Source organism: Phyllobates terribilis, unplaced genomic scaffold (assembly GCF_046119375.1).
Source record: "Phyllobates terribilis strain yellow unplaced genomic scaffold, ASM4611937v1 Scaffold_4__5_contigs__length_816908805, whole genome shotgun sequence".
Classification (NCBI taxonomy): Eukaryota; Metazoa; Chordata; class Amphibia; order Anura; family Dendrobatidae; genus Phyllobates; species Phyllobates terribilis.
Genome location: NW_027362764.1, coordinates 406,087,312 through 406,108,593, shown reverse-complemented (window position 1 = coordinate 406,108,593; position 21,282 = coordinate 406,087,312). Strand labels below are relative to the sequence as shown.

The 21,282-nt window shown below is 40.9% G+C and overlaps 1 protein-coding gene across 1 annotated transcript in view; it reads left to right on the top strand.

The window, feature by feature from the left end:
- TMEFF1 (transmembrane protein with EGF like and two follistatin like domains 1) overlaps nt 1-21,282 on the top strand; it is a 282,319-nt gene that overhangs the window by 182,691 nt on the left and 78,346 nt on the right. The window contains exon 5 of the mRNA XM_073678601.1: nt 8,411-8,507. Within this exon, the coding sequence (XP_073534702.1) occupies nt 8,411-8,507 (97 nt within the window). The remainder of the gene's footprint in view (nt 1-8,410; nt 8,508-21,282) is intronic.

Genomic DNA, 21,282 nt, shown 5'->3' with positions numbered 1-21,282 from the left:
GATTGTCAAAGCTGACACCCGGTACTATGTGCAGGGAGCGGTCCCGAAGTCGATCGCAGCATTTCGGTGGCTAAGGGGAGGTGATCGGGATACTCATCTCCTCTTCTGGCCTCCAGCGCTGTCTGCCGCGGCTTCCCGGGTGTTGCCATGACGACCCGACGTCGTCATGACAACATCCGGGTCACCATACAGCAGGAAGATTGTTTGGTCAAGCGCAGTGCACGACCAAACAATCTTCTCACTGTGCAGCGCTGACTGCCTGCATGGCACAGGGATGGTGCTCCATCCCTATGCTATGCAGGCAATCAGAATAAAAAAAGTGAAAGTCCCAGAGTGGGACAAAGTAAAAAAGTAAAAAAAACTTTCAGAAAGTGAAAAAAAAAAAAAAAATTGTAAAAAAAAAAATAAAAAAATAATCCACCAAAAAAAAAATATAATGTACCCATCAATAAATATTATTATGAAAAAAACAAACAAACAATAAAAGTACACATATTTGGTATCGCTGCGTCCGTAACGACCTGACCTATAAAACTGTCCCACTAGTTAACCCCTTCAGTGAACACGGTAAAAAAATGAAATAAAAAACGAAGCAAAAAAAATGCTTTATCATCATACTGCCAAACAAAAAATAGAATAACACGCGATCAAAAATACGAATATAAATAAAAATGGTACCGATGAAAATGTCATCTTGTCCCGCAAAAAACAAGCCACCATACAGCTCCATCATCCGAAAAATCAAAAAGTTATAGCTCTCAGAATAAAGCGATGCAAAAAAATAATTTTTTCTATAAAATAGCTTTTATTGTGTAAAAGCGCCAAAACATAAAAAACGATATAAATGTGGTACCGCTGAAAACGTACTGACCCGAAGAATAAAGCTACCTTATCAATTTTACCACACGCGGAGTAGAATAAAATTTTTTAAAAAAAAAACAATTCCTGAATTGTTGGTTTTTGTTTATTCTGCCTCCCAAAAGCTGGAATAGAAAGCGATTAAAAAATGTCACGTGCCTGAAAATGGCACCAATAAAAATGTTAACTCATCTCGCAAAAAAAAAGCCATCACATGACTCTGTCGGCCAAAATATGAAAAAATTATAGCTCTCAAAATATGGCGATGCAAAAACTAGATTTTACAAAATATGTGTCTTTTAGTGTGTGACAGCTGTCAATCATAAAAACCCGACATCATTTTGGTATCTCTGTAGTCGCACCAACCCGAAGAATAAGGTCGTCTAATCACTTATACCGCACTAGGAACGGCGTAAAAAATAAACGCTGGGGTTGGGGTTAGGGTTGTGCTAATGTTAGGGTTGGGGTTAGGGTTGTTTTTTTTTCAAAAGTAAAAAAAAAAAAAAAAAAAGATGACGATATGGCAACTAGTGTTAAACGCAAGTGCTCGCTACTTGACTTTGCATCGGGTGCTCGGGTATGCATTGAGTATCGCGGGTGCTCGAGTCTCCGCCCCATATGCTTTGTGGCCAAAAAAACCTCGCGGGGATTGCCTGCCATGCACGAGCGATCCCCGCATGTTTTTTTTTGGTGTCTAATAACCGTGAAACATGCGGGCGGGGACTCGAGAATTTCACTTGAGCACCCGTGATACATGGTGCATACCTGAGTACCCGATGCAAACTCAAGTAGCGAGCACTTGCGCTTAAGACTAATGACAACTTACTCAATATGATGACCTAATGTCATCAAATTCTGTGTCGTACCTCTGGGTTCAAAATGTTCACTATACCCCTTGATAAAATCCTTGAGGGGTGTAGTTTCCAAAATGGGGTCACTTGTGGGGGGGTTTCAACTATTTAGGCACATCAGGGGCTCTCCAAACACAACATGGCTCTCGATTCCAGACGATTTTGCGTTAAAAAAGTCACACAGTGCTCCTTCCCTTCTGAACTCTGCCGTGCGCCCAAACACTGAATTTTCCCCACATATGGGGTATTGGCGTACTCAGGAGAAATTGAAGGAAAGTTTTTGGGGTCCATTTTTTCCTCTTACCCTTGTGAAAATAAAAAAAATTGGGGCTAAAACATCATTTTTGTGGAAAAAGTTAGATTTTTTTATTTTCACGCTCCATGTTATAAACTTCTGTAAAGGACTTGGGGGTTCAAGGTGCTCACCACACATCAAGATAAGTTCCCTGAGGGGTCTAGTTTCCAAAATGGTGTCACTTGTGGGGGGTTTCCGCTGTTTAGGCACATCAGGGGCACATCCGCTAATTATCCAAGCAAATTTTACAATCAAAAAGTCAGATGGCGCCTTCCCTTCCGAACCCTGCCGCGCACCCAAACAGTAGTTTTCCCCCACATATGGGGTATCTGCTAACTCAGGAGAAATTGCAAAACAAACTGCATAGTGCAATTTCTTCTGTTACCCTTATGAAAATGCAAAAGTGGGGGCTGAAAAACATTTTTGTGGGAAAAATGTGAAAATTTTATTTTTACGGCTCAATGTTATAAACCTCTGTGAAGCTCCTGGGGGTTCAAGGTGCTCACCACACATCTAGATAAGTTCACTGAGGGGTCTAGTTTCCAAAATGGTGTCGCTTGTGGGGGGTTTCCACTGTTTAGGCACATCAGGGGCTTCCCAAATGCAACATGGTGTCCGCTAATTATTCAAGCAAATTTTACATTCAAAAAGTCAAATGGCGCTCCTTCCCTTCCAAACCCTGCCGTGCGCCCAAACAGTGGTTTTTCCCACATATGGGGTATCTGCTTACTCAGGAGAAATTGCACAACAAATTTTGGGGTCCATTTTTTCCTGTTACCCCTGCGAAAATAAAAAAAATTGGGTCTAAAGTAACATTTTTGTGAAAACAGTTAAATGTTAATTTTTTTCTTCCACATTCCAAAAATTCCCGTGAAGCACCTGAAGGGTTAATAAAGTTCTTGAATGTGGTTTTGAGCACCTTGAGGGGTGCAGTTTTTAGAATGGTGTCACTTTTGGGTATTTTCTGTCATAAACACCCCACAAAGTGACTTTAAATATGATGTGGTCCCTAAAAAAACGGTTAAATTTTGTTGAAAAATGAGAAATCGCTGGTCAACTTTTAACCCTTATAGCTCCCCAATAAAAAAAAATTTTGGTTCCAAAATTGTGCTTATGTAAAGTAGACATATGGGAAATGTTATTTATTGACTATTTTGTGCGACATATCTCTCTGATTTAAGGGCATAAAAATTAAAATTTTGAAAATTGCAAAATTTTAAAAATTTTTGCCAAATTTCCATTTTTTTCACAAATAAATGCAAGTGATATCGAAGAAATTTTACCACTATCATGAAGTACAATATGTCACGAAAAAATCTCAGAATCAGGGGGATCCGTTGAAGCGTTCCAGAGTAATTACCTCATAAAGTGACAGTGGTCAGAATTGTAAAAATTGGCCTGGTCATTAACGTGCAAACCACCTTGGGTTGAAAAGGGGTTAAAGATGTTGGCTACTACTTATGTATTGATGGCCTATCATTAGGACAGCCCATCAATATCTGAAAAGCAAACACTTTTTACTATACACCTGGCCTTAGATGTATCTATTAAATTGGTAATTAAACATAACATCACTTATAGAAATAATGAGAATGAAATTTTCTTAGTCTGTGGTCCATCCTAAGCACAAAATAATATTCTATGCCTAAATATTCTACCCCTGTTGTGCTGTATGTTTTTTTTTAATTGTTGCCCAATAAGGCAGTTCACAAACACATTTCCATACATAATGTTTTCGTGTATAGCAAGAAAGAGAAACTACTGTAATTTAGTAAATATTTCAGGTTTGTAGTTTTTAAATCATCTGAATACATAAAAGGATAAAATGCAAAATAACATTTGTTTTCCAACTGCTGTGGTATCAATCAAGAACAGCTAAGACATCACAAAATATATGGTGCCACTTCAAGCAGACAAGTAACTTCACAAATTATTACAGTTCAGGAAAGATTCAAAGGGGTCCAAAGGGCGTAAAATTCATAATTGTATTTTTAGTGAGTATTTTTCCTCAGGTTCTTCCCAAACAATTGAATAATGGAGCTACCGCACCATCTGCAGTCAGAACAGGCACTAAATTATCAGTGTTGGAATAAGCGCAGTCAAGTGTCACCACAAAAATGATAGCCCTTGCTTCTAGACACATGGAAATTTTGACAGTAATTGGCCGGCTTGAAACATAATAATCTAACTAACTGCATTGGTCCCAACACTGGGCGAACCTCTAAAAGAAAAGGGCTCATGAGTGGCATTGAAAGCTGCCAGGTGGCACTACCATAGCTCATAAAACAGTTGTTGTTAAATATTTCAGATTGTAATTTTTTTTGGATTGAGTTCTGTGTATTAATATGTCTTAGGTATAACATATCATTTCTGCCATTAGTATGAGGTGAAGTCTGTTAGGTCTCCTTAACTTCCCAGGCAATACCCCTTGGCACAAACACATTTGTGGAGCTAAGAAGCATCACAATTGACAATTCGTACTGTGAAGATTCAATGTGAAACTTGATAGGGTCATATTCTGGGAGAAGGTCAAAAAACACTGGTTTCTTTCCTTCGGGTCAGTTGAATTAGATATTTGCATGTTTGCTATGGGTAGAAAGCATGCAATGTTTTGCACGGATGCTCCCGGCTGGTATACACCTGTTGGCAGCATATCAGGCTTGTAACGTGCCACAGATACTGTTCTGCTGATGAAAGGAAGGTCTTGAGAACAATTTGACCTATCTATTTTTCATATCGCTTCACATTTTGTTCATGCTTCAGTTTTTTTTATTATTTTCATTCTTAAACAGAAGAAGTCATGTATGAAAAACACATTAAAACACACTAAAATGGAATGATTGATTATTTTATTGTTTTATTTTAACAGTGAGTTACATATACAGTGGTATGTAAAAGTTTGGGCACCCTTGGTCAAAATTACTGTTCTTGTGAACAGTTAAGCAAGTTGAAGATGAAATTATCTCTAAAAGGCCTAAGGTTAAAGATGACACATTTCCTTTGTGTTTTTGGCAAAAAAATAAATATTTTCATCTTTTACATTTTAAAAATTACAAAAAGGAAAATGTAGCCAGCCAAGAGTCTTTCAATTCTTGTTTGAGGGATTTTCATGCATTCTTCCTTGGGAAATTCTTCCAGTTTTGTGAGATTCCTGAGTCGTCTTGCATGCACTGCTATTTTGAGGTCTAGCCACAGATTTTCAATGATGTTCAGATCAGGGGACTGTGAGGGCCATTATAAAACCTTCAGCTTGCACCTTTTGAGGTAGTCTATTGTGAATTCCGACGTGTGTTTAGGATCATTATCCATTTGTAGAAGCCATCCTCTTTTCAACTTCAGCTTTTTTACAGATGGTGTTATGTTTGCATCAATAATTTGTTGAAATTTCATTGAATCTATCCTTTCTTCTACCCGTGAAATGTTCCCCGTGCCATTGGCTGCAACACAAACCCAAAGCATTATTGATCCACCCCTCATGCTTAATGGTTGGCAAGATGTTCTTTTCCTGAAATTCTGTGCTCTTTTTTCTCCACACATACCTTTGACCATTGTGGCCAAAGCGAGACAGCTGCTTAGAAGAACCCATGACTGCTGCTTTTTGGCACAAGTTTGAGGAGGCTGGGTTTTTTATAAAGCTTGGAAATTTGCATCACTTGGCCTTTCCTAACGATGACAGTGAACAAGCCATAACCCTAACAAGGCTAATTAAGGTCTGGAACCTTGGTCAAAGTTATGTGAGCACCCAAATCTGGAAGGGTGCCCAAACTTTTGCATCGGTCCATTTTCCTTTTTGTAGTTTTTAAAATGTAAAAAATGACAAGATTTTTTTTTTGCCTAAAATACAATGGAAATGTGTTATTTTTAACTTTAGGCCTTTCAGAGATCATTTACTCTTCAACTTGCTTAACTGTTAACAGTAACAGTAATTTTGAACAGGGGTGCCAAAACTTTTAAATGCTACTGTGGGCAGGTATGCAGAAAATGCAGCAGAGCAAGAATGCTTTCAAAGATAGCAGTATTAATAGTTTATATTTTAGCAATTAACAAAACACAGTGTTTAGCCATTGAGTCTTAGTGCAGCAGATGAAAGACACATCATGCTTACTTCTCTTCAAAATTGGAAAATGTCCAGCAATGCCATCAGTTCAAAACTGGCATCACAATGAGTGGGAACCAAGTACACCCATCTACAGTTCAGGGAAGTCTGGCCAGAAGTGGTCTTCATTGCAGAATTGCATCAAAAGACCATACCTTCATCATGGATAAAAAAAAACAACTATGACACGACTCAATTATGCACAAAAACATAGGACCTAGTTTGCTGAAAAATGACAGCAGGTGCTCTTGTCTGATAAGTCAAAATTTTAAATATTTGAATGTAACAGAAGTCAGATTGTTCGATGAAAGGTTGTAGAGGGTACAATAATGAATGTCTGCAGGCTACAGTGAAGCATGGTGGTGGTTCTTTACAAGTCTGGGGCTGCATTTAAGCAAATGGAGTTTAGGATTTGGTGAAGATTAATTGTGTCCACAATGTTGAATAGTATAGGAAGATCCATCATGCAACAACATTAGGAGGCGTCTGATTAGCTCAACATTTATAATGCAGCAGGTTAAGGACCTCAAACCTATAGTAATTTTCATTAAGAGTTTACTTCAGCATAAAGAAGAACAAGAAGTCCTGCAAGGGATGATATGACCCCCACAGTGACCTGATCTCCAGTCTGTGGGGGATTAAACAAAGTGCTAAAAAGAGTTATGCAAGCCCACATCCACAGAAGATCTGTGGTTAATTCTCCAAGATGTTTGGAACAACCTCACTGCCGAGTTCCTTCAAAAACTGCCTGCGAGTATACCTAGAGGAGTTGATGCAGTCTTGAAGGCAAAGGATGGCGTCACCAAATATGGATTTAATTTAGATGTCTCCCTTGTTCATTCACTTTGCATTTTATTAATTGATAAAAAATAAACTTACCTCTTCTATTTTTTAAACCATTAACTCATTCTTACTATTCAGTATTTCCACACCTGCCTTTTTGCACAGTGCTGTTCGTGTGTGTGTGTATATATAATCCTGGGGCGGTCCTCATTTGAGCCAGTTTCTTTGTAGCGCTTGATGGTTTTTGCAACTGCACTTGGGGACACTTTCAAAGTTTTCCCAATTTCTTGGACTGACTGACCTTCATTTCTTAAAGTAATGATGGCCACTCGTTTTCCGGTGACTACCTCTAGAAGCTCATCAAGAGAATGCCAAGAGTGTGCAAAGCAGTCATCAAAGCAAAAGGTGGCTACTTTGAAGAACCTAGAATTTAAGACATATTTTCAGTTGTTTCACACTTTTTTGTTAAGTATATAATTCCACATGTGTTAATTCATAGTTTTGATGCCTTCAGTGTGAATGTACAATTTTCATAGTCATGAAAATACAGAAAAATCTTTAAATGAGAAGGTGTGTCAAAACGTTTGGTCTGTACTGTATGTATAATGCAAACCAAGAGCTTGAAATGATAGAGGTTGTGATTTTCCAAGTCCCAATAGTGACATATATGTGACATGATGCAAATTCCTTTACACGTCCATTTGATTTGTGATGGTTTTGTGCAAGTAATTAAATCCTCTTTCTCCCCTGAGCTGCAGGCAGTGCTCATTTTTATTCATGGCGACAAAAAACAATACCAGGGGCTAAACTATTATATAATGCAGGTCACTAAACCGTAATAGAGATTAAATTGTTCTATAATATATGGGCGATTCCCTGCTTGCTTTGTGCCTCTGGAGCGTCATGAACATCTGAATTTATTTATTTTACTTCTAATTTAGTGCTATTTATGTAGTTATTACATATTACATACATTTCAATTGAGTAAGACATAATGGTGATTGCCATTTTTGATTGTGTTTAGTTGGAAACACAGACCTTTCTGTCTGTCCTGGCTATTGCACTTTGATACTAAGGGCCACGTTCACGCGTTCAGTATTTGGTCAGTATTTTACATCAGTATTTGTAAGCCAAGTCCAGGAGTGGAACAGAGGAAAAGTATAGTAGAAACACGTCACCACTTCTGCATTCTTCACCCACTCCTAGTTTTAGCTTACAAATACTGATGTGAAATACTGACCAAATACTGAACGTGTGAACGTGACCTAAGAAGTCAGATCTTAAAGGGAACCAGACAGCTGATACGTGCTGCCCAATCCACAGGCAGCATGTATCCGTATAATCTCAGCCAGGTATGTCTGCGGTGTTTCATAGAAAAACATACATTAAAAGCCAGCTGAGACGAAGCAGATATACAAGCAGATCATAGTTATAGACAAGTATTGGTATTTGGTTATAATATTGGTACTAATATCTGAAGCGTCATGGAATGACTTCATCCTTTTTTCTTTCTTTTTTTTTTTGCAGAATACGAAGGATCTGGGACTGAGGTTCATAGGAAACATCCTAAATGTGGTGCTTGCAAATATGGTGCCGAGTGTGATGAAGATGCGGAAGATGTGGGGTAAGCACAATTGTTCTTTCGTTATGGCATTAGGAATTAAGACAAGGAAGATCATTGAATGTGTGAATCATTAAACATTTATAAGTGAGCAAAATAAATAAAAATACATTTTCGGTTGTTTTTTCTGGTTTTATTGATTCTTCATGGTGTAATAACAGGTTAACGGCTGGTTACAGGAGAAGTAAACTCATAAATGATGACAAGTCCTGGACATATGTGAGATACTAGGTTAGGACAGGTTTTCAGACTCAGAGTTTAAACAAGAATGGTTCCAATCACTGACAGCAAGCAGAGATAATAATAATATTACCACTGCAGCCACATGTAGTCTGTTTGTCATGGTAGTCACAATTTCAGGGTTCAATATATTAATAAAGTCCGGACAAAGGCTTTAATGTGCCACATAATTCTTTATTTTCCTTTAAGTTGCAATGATACAAATGTACAAGATCATTTTGGTAAAGACAGGATTAGGAAATGCATTTTAAGAAAAACGCATCTGCCAATTGTCCATTGTGTTTCTTCATAGTATGTTTATAGACATCTTATAACACTGAAAAATCTATAATTCTGATCCGTGTGACATACAGACCCACCAGTGTCCATTACATAAATGGTGTCTGGGTTATGATTGATGTAATGACTTTGCTGCTGTTAGATGAGCCACTATCAGATCTACAGGAAAAGCTTTTATTCTCTATAAAGGCTGTAGATTAAATACGAGTCAGAAAACGACTATCAAATGTCATTTCTCACATCATATTTTCTTGTCTAGGTGAAATGTATTTAACACAGTAGTTTTATTAGTTTTTCGATACATTGCAAGGTTAAAACCTATAATTTGCCCCATCTTGTGTCAGCAAGTACATGCAAGGACATCAAAGAGGTTTTCTTGTGACGCAGTGTAGGAAATGGAGCCAAGCAGCAAGTCCCTCTCAGTGATGTATTTTACTAACGGGCGACTTAAAAAATAAAGTTCGGTAAATTATTCATTCATGTTCTGCGAACATTTAGTGCTCCTCATACCTGGGTTCATCTAATATATATTGGCCATAATTTGTTTTAAGAGGGTGGTAAATACACTGTTGGCCATGTATTAATAAAAAATGGACACATAGAAAGTGTGAATAAAGGCGCTAATTAACCCATAGGCCAGAGTTGCCAGTAGAACATCTGTGTGTGGATTACATATATTGATCATTGCCCTATGTTTTTGCTCCAAAATATCATAGAATGTTAATCTACTAGTTCAAGCCCTGTCTCAACTTAAGATGCCCATAAACCACAGATAGCAGTCAACTGAATAGCTTTCTTTCCCGACCCAACATACACATATGGGTAAAGCTTGACCAAGCGTGCATGTCTTTTCAGTGGAGAAATGCCAGACACCACTGGTGGCACCTTATCTTACCACAGGAACAAAAGGTGCGGGCATTGTAATTCTGCACACCTAAGACGCACCGGACCATAAGACGCACCTACGTTTTAGAGGAGGAAAATAGAAAAAAAAATGTAAGCAAAAAATGTGGTCATGAAGCACTGTTAAGGGGGAGGGGGTCTGCTGCTGACAGTGTTAAATGAATAATGTCCCCCAATTCTGTTAATATCCCCCACCCTGGTATATATGGCCCCCTCCTTCATGTTATACGTGGCCCTTATCCTCATCCTGATATGCATGGTACCCCTCATCCTCATCCTGGTATGCATGGCCCCCCTCATCCCTCTTTCTGGTATGTATTGCACCCTTCATACTGGTATGTATGGCCCCATTGATCCCTCATCCTGGTATTATGGCCCCCTTGATCCCTCATCCTGTTATGTATGGCCCATCTCATCCCTCTTCCTGGTATGTATGGCACCCGTCATCCTTCATCCTAGTATGTATGGCACCCTTCATCCCTCATCCTGGTATGTATGGCCCCCTTCATCCCTCATCCTGGTATGTATGGCCCCCTTCATCCCTCTTCCTGGTATGTATGGCACCCCTCATCCCTCTTCCTGGTATGTATGGCACCCTTCATCCCTCATCCTGGTATGTATGGCTCCCCTCATCCCTCTTCCTGGTATTTATGGCACCCCTCATCCCTCTTCCTGGTATGTATGGCACCATTCATCCCTCATCCTGTATGTTTGGCCCCCCTCATCCCTCTTCCTGGTATGTATGGTACCCCTCATCCTGATATATATGGCACCCTTCAACCCTCATCCTGGTATGCATGGCACCCTTCATTATGGTATGTATAGCCCCCCTCATCCACCTTCCTGGTATGTATGGCACCCTTCATCCCTCATCCTGGTATGTATATGGCCCCCTTCATCCCTCTTCCTGGTATGCTTGGCACCCCTCATCATGGTATGCTTGGCACCCCCTAATCCCCATCACGCTGCACATAAAAAAAAACAATTATACTCACCTCCTCTTTGCACCACCACTGCATCCTGCTCTGCTGCCGACAGGGATCTCACTGTGTGAGCCACGCATGGCATAACTGCCATGTGCCCTCACACTGTGAGATGCTGTGCCGGAATTGTCACTGCTCCCCACGCCGGGACTGTGTGTTTGGGGAGCAGTGACTATTCTGGCAGACCATCTCACAGTGTGAGGACGCATGGCAGTTAAGCCATGCTCGGCTCATTCAGTTAGATCCCTGTTGGGAGTAGGACTCAGCGGTGGTGCAGAGAGGAGGTGAGTATAATTGTTTATTTTTTTGTGTGCAGTGTGATGGGGATCAGGGGGTGCCAAGCATACCAGAATGGAGGGGTGCCAAGCATACCAGGAAGAGGGATGAGGGGGGGCCATACATACCAGGATGAGGGATGAAGGGTGCCATACATACCAGGATGAGGGATGAAGGGTGCCATACATACCAGGAGCCGCGCTTCAAGTACAGTGTGCGCGCTATTAAGGAAAATGCCCATGGGCATGGGGAGCAGTGAATATTAATTTTCTTTAGCAGCGGGCACAGTGTAGGATGCAGCAGCGGGCTGGAATGCTTTTACTGGAATGTGCACATTGTAGATTCAGACTGATGGTTTGGTATGAGTTGGACCGCTGCAAATAAGTGCTCAGCAACAATGGGAACTCCTTCAAGACTGTTCGAAAACCATTCCAGGTAACTGCCTGATGAAGCTGCTTGAGAGAAAGTAAAGCTGTCATCGGAGTAAAAGGGGGTTACTTTGAGGAATCTAAGGTTTAGCATACAGTACAGACCAAAAGTTTGGACACACCTTCTCATTTAAAGATTTTTCCTTATTTTCATGACTTTGAAAATTGTACATTCACACTGAAGGCATCAAAACTATGAGTTAACACATGTGGAATTATATACTTAACAAAAAAGTGTGAAACAACTGAAAATATGTCTTATATTCTAGGTTCTTCAAAGTAGCCACCCTTTGCTTTGATGACTGCTTTGAACACTCTTGGCATTCTCTTGATCAGCTTCAAGAGGTAGTCACCGGAAATGGTCTTCCAACAATCTTGAAGGAGTTCCCAGAGATGCTTAGCACTTGTTGGCCCTTTTGCCTTCACTCTGCGGTCCAGCTCACCCCAAACCATCTCGATTGGGTTCAGGTCTGGTGACTGTGGAGGCCAGGTCATCTGGCGTAGCACCCCATCACTCTCTCTCTTCGTCACATAGCCCTTACACAGCCTGGAGGTGTGTTTGGGGTCATTGTCCTGTTGAAAAATAAATGATGGTCCAACTAAACGCAAACCGGAAGGAATAGCATGCCGCTGCAAGATGGTGTGGTAGCCATGCTGGTTCAGTATGCCTTCAATTTTGAATAAATCCCTAACAGTGTCACCAACAAAGCACCCCCCACACCATCACACCTCCTCCTCCATGCTTCATGGTGGGAACCAGGCATGTAGAGTCCATCTGTTCACCTTTTCTGCGTCTCACAAAGACACGGTGGTTGGAACCAAAGATCTCAAATTTGGAGTCATCAGACCAAAGCACAGATTTCCACTGGTCTAATGTCCATTCCTTGTGTTCTTTAGCCCAAACAAGTCTCTTCTGCTTGTTGCCTGTCCTTAGCCGTGGTTTCCTAGCAGCTATTTTACCATGAAGGCCTGCTGCACAAAGTCTCCTCTTAACAGTTGTTGTAGAGATGTGTCTGCTGCTAAAACTCTGTGTGGCATTGACCTGGTCTCTAATCTGAGCTGCTGTTAACCAGCGATTTCTGAGGCTGGTGACTCGGATAAACTTATCCTCAGAAGCAGAGATGACTCTTGGTCTTCCTTTCCTGGGGCGGTCCTCATGTGAGCCAGTTTCTTTGTAGCGCTTGATGGTTTTTGCAACTGCACTTGGGGACACTTTCAAAGTTTGCCCAATTTTTCGCACTGACTGACCTTCATTTCTTAAAGTAATGATGGCCACTCGTTTTTCTTTACTTGGCTGCTTTTTTCTTGCCATAATACAAATTCTAACAGTCTATTCAGTAGGATTATCAGCTGTGTATCCACCAGACTTCTGCACAACACAACTGATGGTTCCAACACCATTTATAAGGCAAGAAATCCCACTTATTAAACCTGACAGGGCACACCTGTGAAGTGAAGACCATTTCCGGTGACTACCTCTTGAAGCTCATCAAGAGAATGCCAAGAGTGTGCAAAGCAGTCATCAAAGCAAAAGGTGGCTACTTTGAAGAACCTAGAATATAAGACATATTTTCAGTTGTTTCACACTTTTTTGTTAAGTATATAATTCCACATGTGTTAACTCATAGTTTTGATGCCTTCAGTGTGAATGTACAATTTTCATAGTCATGAAATTCAGAAAAATCTTTAAATGAGAAGGTGTGTCCAAACTTTTGGTCTGTACTGTATCTTCTCGTTTGTATCTCACATGTTTCTTTACTCCTTGTTTCCATATCTGTACATTTGTGTTGGTGCACATTCCAATAAATTCAAGGAAAGACATTGCATGAAAGGTGTTCCAACTTTTGATAAGTACTGTATGTATGGCGTGGGAGGATTTAGTCCATCTTACCAACCTGGAATCAACTTCAGTAACTGCTTCTGACATCAGTGGTTGTGTCTTTGTGCCCTGCTCTGTGGTAAGGTAAAATGTTAGGTCGTGTAATGTCTCAGGTAAGACAGAAGGTCACTGGATTGATGGAGTCTTCTCCGCCAAAGTACGTTCTTTCACTAAAAATTAAGACTATGTTCTCACTGGTACTATGTCTTCTATTTGTAACGAAAGCCATGACCCTGTGCCAGATCCTTGGACAATTTATGATTTATTCATTTACTTATAACGGAGTCTACTGGTGTTTATTTGAGGTTTCCCTATTTCTGACAGCAGAAGTGAATCCTCTACAAGGAATGTTTATATGAGCCTTATTTCACTTGAATAGGATGCTATGTAGAGGCCATCAATTGAATGGGTCTGTTTGTGCCTGATGCCCTTTAATACTGGAGGAATATTTCCATGATTTTTTCTGTTTTTGTATGTCTGTAATATCAATTTTTATTATATGACACCCAAGAACCAAACACTACCCCTTCTAAAACTTTTTAAGGCAATAAATATAGAAAAGTTTTTTGGATTACATATTAATGAAAGCACAGTAATAGCTCATGGACAGGTCTACTTTTCCTGCTGGACTGGATCAATTCCTGTCCTTGCAGTATAAAAAAAACGTGACTCGTACATGGACCGTAATATAGCTGAGCTCAAACTCATAGCATAGAGCGATGATACAGTTCACATATTGTTACCATTATGGGAAAATTGATGGTTATCTTCCGACGGCACTGACATCCTTTTCACTTATAAAAATAGCATTGGCCAGCCATCGGATTTGCTTTGTGTTCCAGCTCTATATTCCTTACCATTGGTCAGTGTGAATATATGATACCTCTTTTACAGACGATGGGTACCAAGCTCCAATCTCAAAAGGTACTATAATAAAAATAGGTAGGAACAGATGGATAAACGGCTATGCCGCCATTTTTACTTTTGAGAAACCTGAAAATGGATAAGCGTCATGCCCTGAGTCAAACCGTGCCACTTGAAACATATAGGTTTTTCCAGGAATTGCTGCTCAGAATTTCTTATGCAACGTCTGGAATACAGTATGAAAATTTTTAATTGGAGAACTGAACTGAGTTCAGGATTATTGTTTTATTTGGAACTACATTGTAATGAGGTGTTGGCATTATTTTATGTATTACTCTTTGCTTATATAGCGCCATCATATTCCACAGCACATTACAGACATCATCATCGCTGTTTCCATTGGGGTTCACAATCTGTATTCCCTGTCAGTATGTCTTTGGAGTGTGGGAACTAACTGGAGTACACAGAGGAAACCCACACAAACACAGGGAGAACATACAAACTCCTTGAAGATGTTGTCCTTGGTGGGATTTGAACCTGGGACCCCAGTGCTGCAAGGAAACAGTGCTAACCACTGAGCCATCGTGCTGTCCTAAGGTGCACAAGATATAAATCAATGCCCCAGGCATTGTTTGTGTCCTGTGCACTGGCCTAATTTAATGGAACATGGGGAAGGAGAAGCCATGGAGTTATGAGTTGATCCTGATTCTCTTGGTAAGGCCCTTCTGTCCGGCGTTAAAGAGATGTGTTGATGTCGGATGAGATCTAGAGGCCTCCTTTTCCATGGGCACCATCTTAATTTCACACTTGAGTTGCAGAACGTTGTCACTAACTTGCGTTGGCCATGCTGTTCTGATAGAAATAAAATCTTGTCAAATTCTAAGGCCAAGATTATTATTGATGTTGTGTATGGCAGAGTTACAGAATAACATGATGGACAGTAACAATGTTGGTAATAACGAACAATTTCAGTTCACTTGGCTTCAAACCGCCTGGAGGCTCGTGGGACTGTCAGCTCATCCGCTGACTGCACCGAGTGTAATCAAATTGTGTCCACATTGTGTGTGAAAAATGAAATCTGTAACTGAGTTATTCTCTGCACTCACAAATCAATTATTATGTCACGTAGAGAGAAACAGTCATCCATATAAAGGTGTGTAAAATGCATCTAATTGGCAGCAAATGGAGGACAATGCCATCTGCATGCATTTATCTCAGATTCCAGCCTGCCGTGTAAAGGGACAATCGGCAGAGCATGCCTGCTGCTTCTTCTACTGCATGAGACTCCTTTCTTTACACGCGATCAACATACATAGTTATCAGTGTCTTAAGATGTCATACAGGAAGAACGCCAGTAGTCACCCTCGCTGAAACATGAGCCTTCAGCCATACATAACTATGTGACCTAATGTAACCTTGTTAGATCAGGTCAGCCATATTTATCTGCATGTGCCTTGTCTTTCTGTCTTGAAGGATTTTATAGAATAAGAATCATGTATAAATTCACCAACAGCTTGACATTTGCTTACATATTTTGGTCACATATGCAGTATGTCCTACATAATTATCAGAAGTGTAGGTTTACCGACACAAATATATAATGTGCCATAATTATTGGAATAGCCTCTGACTGCAGTGGGATCTTTCCATTAATAACATACAAGGCTGTGGAGAGTTTCATATTCCCTTCTAGTCTATCAACAATGTATCGGCTGGTATACGGGAGTATATACGCTAGAAACACTAAAATAAGGAAATGCTAGTGGTAATCAATTCCCAAAAATAGATGTGTAGACAGCAGCGTAGTGTAGGTTACCAGTGCTCGGGCAAGGCAAGTATTTTTTGTTCCCTAGTCTGTGAACCATTAACGTTCCCGGAGTTCCTTCCACCAGTTCAGTATTGAACTCCTTACAGTATATCTCAAGCACATGTTTTGTAATTTGAGGAAAATATAGTAATGTAATTATAGTTTATGCTTTGACTGTTTATTACTTTATCTGCTTTTTTTTTCAAAAATTTTAAAAATAGTTAGACTATATTTTTTTCTTTTCTTTTCTTACATTTTTTTATGTAACAGTTTTATTACCCTAGCCCTATTCCAAACCCCTGCCCTAAGCCCAACTCTTGCCCTTAAGTCTAACCCTAAACCAATCTCTAGACTTAGCCCTATGTCTAAGCCTACCCCTAAAACAATCCTTAGCCCTAGGTAAGGTTAGAAAAAGTGTAAAAATATAAAAGCAGCTCTTAGTAATGAGAGAAGACGGATTTGAATCATGTGCAGTGCACTTGATTCAATACTGCCTTCATTCATTGTGTGCTGCTGCTTATGCAGAGCTCAGCAGTGGAGATGAGTTCGTTATTAGCTGCTGCACTCTGCATATGCAGCAACCGAGATAAAAAAAGTGCATTTCACTGTACTGAGCTTTGTCATTTTAGTCTCTGCCTATCCAGAGCGCAGCAGCTGATGAAAAACTCATCCCACTTATACCACTCTGTATAAACAGTTCCAAGCAGGCAGAAACTAATCAATTCACAAAGTAGGCGTCATGGGGAAGAGGTCTGAGGGGGGCTAAAAATTGGTCAAATCGATGGAAACAATGCTCAAATGAGATGGGAACAGCATGGGGAAGACCCCTGGAAGCATCTCTGACTCCCAGGTCACTGATGTGAATAATGTTGTCAGAGTATTACGCCACTTTTACGGACTGACAATAAAACATGCAAAAACGAAGGCAAAATGGATTTTCATGGGAAAAATGTTAAGAAACATTCTTTCCAGGGTAATGACTTATATATAAGGCAAAATAAATAGCCAAAAACAAAAATGCTCCTCCACACCCTGGGCTATGTTCACATGTAGAGTTTTTGATGCGTTTTTGCACTTTTGCATTTCTTTCAACAGTGAAAAATCCATTCACCAGTAAATGTAATTGTAACATTTTACTACCTTATCTGGCCATGTGGTGTGTGAGACATGATTAGACACATCCAGAATGAACATTCATTTCCAGCTGATAATACCATCTAGCACCTGTCCCTATTTTAAAAGCAGCTAACAGCTTTATCAATAGGGAATAGATTTTTTTTTCAGCATGAAGTATAATGCAATAATCCCTGACTAGATGCCTGGAAGACGCTATCCCACCTGCTATAGGTCACCTGTACGCAAATCTCAGATAAGAGAGTTAATATAGTACAATAGAAAATAGAATTTAACCAGCTCCAAAGAGGTTTTTTTGGTACGTTGCACCACCAAACTGTGAAGGAACGCAAGCAACCCCGTCTGCTTTCATGAATTTGTGAGTAAAGATCACCGTTAAAAAATATGAATCGGTCAACGAGTGCACGGATGATACAAAGTAATGTACTGTGGAAGAGATGTATTCAACGATAATGAACAACACTCATCTCCAGCTGATGATAGCTGCATTTACCATAGGGACAGGTGCAAGGTAACAGCGGTATCAATAGGGAATAGAATAGACTTTTTTTGCAGCAACAGTACGCAGTATAAGGCAATAATACCTGGCTGGATTAGTGTAGTACACTATCCATACTGCAATAGCTCACCCGTAAACGAATTTCAGATAAGAGAGGTAATATTTTAGAATATAGAATTGAGTTGAATTGGCCTTCCCATTATTAAGGAGTGGGTCTCCTATACTGTTATTGCGTATATGTTATAATACCCCTGTGGCACTAAAAACCATCTCTGACAAAGTGCTAGCGGCCAGGACCTCCAAGGTGTAGAGAGACATTTCATACCACGTGTCCAGCTTGGATACCCAATAGTTATAAGGCACAGAGGAATGACGGAGGACGCTGGTACGTTCGCCAAGGTAGTCCTTCAGCATCTTACAATACTTTTCCCTCCTTGTCAGAGTAACCCATGTATCAGGGCCGTGGCACTGGGAGGGTCTGAGAAAACTGTTCCAGACCTTTGACAGCATTCCCCTGCCTCTGCTGCATCTGCTTTGTTTCTCCCTCATCTGTACACCTTGGTTGTCCAAGAAACTGTGACCTCTACCACCAGCGTTATCAGATGGGATTTTTTTCAATAATTCTTCAATAAAGGCCATCTGGCACTGAAGGGCCTCAGTACTTTTTTTTCCCTTCTTAAGGAGTGGGTCTCCTATACTGTTATTGCGTATGCAGCATGTTCAAGGGCTGCCAAAAATTAGGACGCGCTCCAATACCAATTTGAAGAGACGTAGTGGAGGGCCTCAGATAAAAATGTATTTTCAATTATTAAGGAGTGGGTCTCCTATACTATTATTGCGTATGCAGGAAGTTCTAGGGCTGCCAAAAATTAGATCGCGCTTCAATACCCCTTTGAAGACACATAGTGGAGGGCCTCATTAAAAAAATGTTCCCATTATAAAGGAGTAGGTCTCCTATACTGTTATTGCATATTCAGTGACTGCAATGGCTGTCAAACATTAGGACGCACTCCAATACCCCTTTGAAGAGACATGGAGGAGGACCTCATTAAAAAAAAAGTTGACATTATTAAGGAATGGATCTCCTATACTGGTAATGCCCATGTACTAAGTGCATGGGCTGAAAAACATTTACCCCTGTGGGGTATACATGAACATACTGTACACATGAACATACTGTATAACATGCAGAATGTTAGAGGTAGGCTTCTAAAAATATTTCCTACGGGCAGCATAAACACCCTTAAAAAAAAATTATGTGGGTGTTGCATGATGGTCACCCTTTTGATATGGTGGTGGTGGATGAGGAGATGGAGGAGGGTGACATAAAATAGACAAAATCTTGAAGCGTATAACCATGTCTGGGTGTGAAGAGGTGCATGGGAATAGACCCCTTCAAGAAAACCACTGGATTTGACTTTATGTTCCGCTGCAATCATCTGGTGGTGTCGAGAAGTCTAGCCCAATCCAGGACTTGATCATTTTGATAAGTCAGCCTGTCAGCATTTTCAGTTGACAGGCAGATGCACCTATCAGTTATAATACCCCCGGCGGCACTAAAAACCCTCGCTGACAAGGCTGGGCAAGCCAGAACCTCCAAGGCATAGAGAGCCAGTTCATGCCAAGTGTCCAGCTTGGATAACTAATAGTTATAAGGCACAGAGGAATCACGGAGGAGGCTGGTTCGGTTAGCAAGGTACTCCTTCAGCATCTTCCAAAACTTTTCCCTCCTTGTCAGAGTACCCCACGCATCAGGGCCTGGGAACTGGGAGGGTCTGAGAAAACTGTCCTGGACCTTTGACAGTGTTCCCCTGCCTCTGCTGCATCTGGTTTGTGTCTCCCTCGCCTGTACTTCTTGGTTGTCCAACAAACTATGACCTCTGCCACTAGCGTTTTCAGATGGAATTTTTTTTAATAATTCTTCAACAAGGGCCTTCTGGTACTGCAACATTTTATTAGACCTCTCCACCACGGAAAGGAGAGATAGAAAGTTCTCCTTGTAGCATGGGTCTAGAAGTGTGACCAACCAGTAATTACTGTTGCCCAAAATGTGTACAATGCGAGGATCGCGGGAAAGGCAGCGTAACATAAAGTCAGCCATGTGTGCCAGACTGCCAACAGCCAAGACTTCCCTGTCCTGACCAAGAGGATGACTGTCCATGCTCTCCTCCTCCTCCTGGTCCTCCTCCTCATTCTTCCTCTCCTCAGGCCATCCACGCTGAACAGATGATATGAATGTTGGGGGCGGGGGTAGTACCGTTTGTAGCGCAGGAAAACAGCTCCTGTTGCTCCTTCTCATCTATATCACCCAATCCACGTTGAGATGAGATGAGGCTGGGCTGTGTAGCATCACCCTGTATCACCCTTGCTGCATTTCATCATGCTCCGCCTGCCATGCCTCCTCTTTAATTGTGAGCAGCAAGCGTTTCAGTAGACAGAGAAGCGGGATGGTGGCGCTAATTATGGCATCATCACCGCTCACCATCTTGGTGGAGTCCTCAAAGTTTTGGAGGACAGCACAGATGTCAGACATCCATGTCCACTCATCAGCTCTTATGTGCGGAGGCTGACCTGAATACAGATGGGCGTATTGAAGCTGGTACTCAACAATTGCCCTCTGCTGCTCACATATTCTTCCCAACATATGCAACGTTGAGTTCCAATGTGTTGTGACATCGTACACCAGTCAGTGAGCTGGAAGCTGAAAACACTGCTGAAGCACGGCGAGGGCAGCGAAAGCTGTAGGTGACTTTCTGAAATGGCGTACTTTGACAAGGAGCTCAGGCAGATCCGGGTAGGTTTTGAGAAACCGCTGAACCACTAGGTTGAGCACTTGGGCCAGGCATGGAACATTTGCGAGGTTGCCAAGCCTCAGAGCCGCCACCAGGTTCCAGCCATTGTCACACACGACTATGCCTGGCTGTAGGTTCAGCAGTGACAGCCACAGATCTGCATGCTCTGTTACAGCTTTCAACAACTCTGCAACGGTGTGCGGTTTGTCACATAAGCATATTAACTTCAGCACAGCCTGTTGACGCTTGGCTGAGGCTGTGCTGCAGTGCTTCCAGCTTCCGACTGATGTGGTCACTTCGGAGATGGAGGCTGATCAAGTGTGAATAGGTTTAAACACACAACTAGCAGACTTTAAATGGAGTAGAATATTTGTCACGTTCCAAAAAATATCAGGATTATTACTGCAGTAATATAGGATCAGGTCTGATGACCACGGTTGTAGGCAGTGGCATAATAGAGATGGTATTGGTCAGCGACCAAGTGTAAATAGGTTTAATCACACAACTGGCAGACTTTAAATGGAGTAGAATATTTGTCACGTTACAAAAAATGTCAGGATTATTACTGCAGTAATATAGGATCAGGTCTGATGACCACGGTTTTAGGCAGTGGCCTAATAGATATGGTATTGGTCAGCGACCAAGTATGAATAGGTTTAAACACACAACTAGCAGACTTTAAATGGAGTAGAAT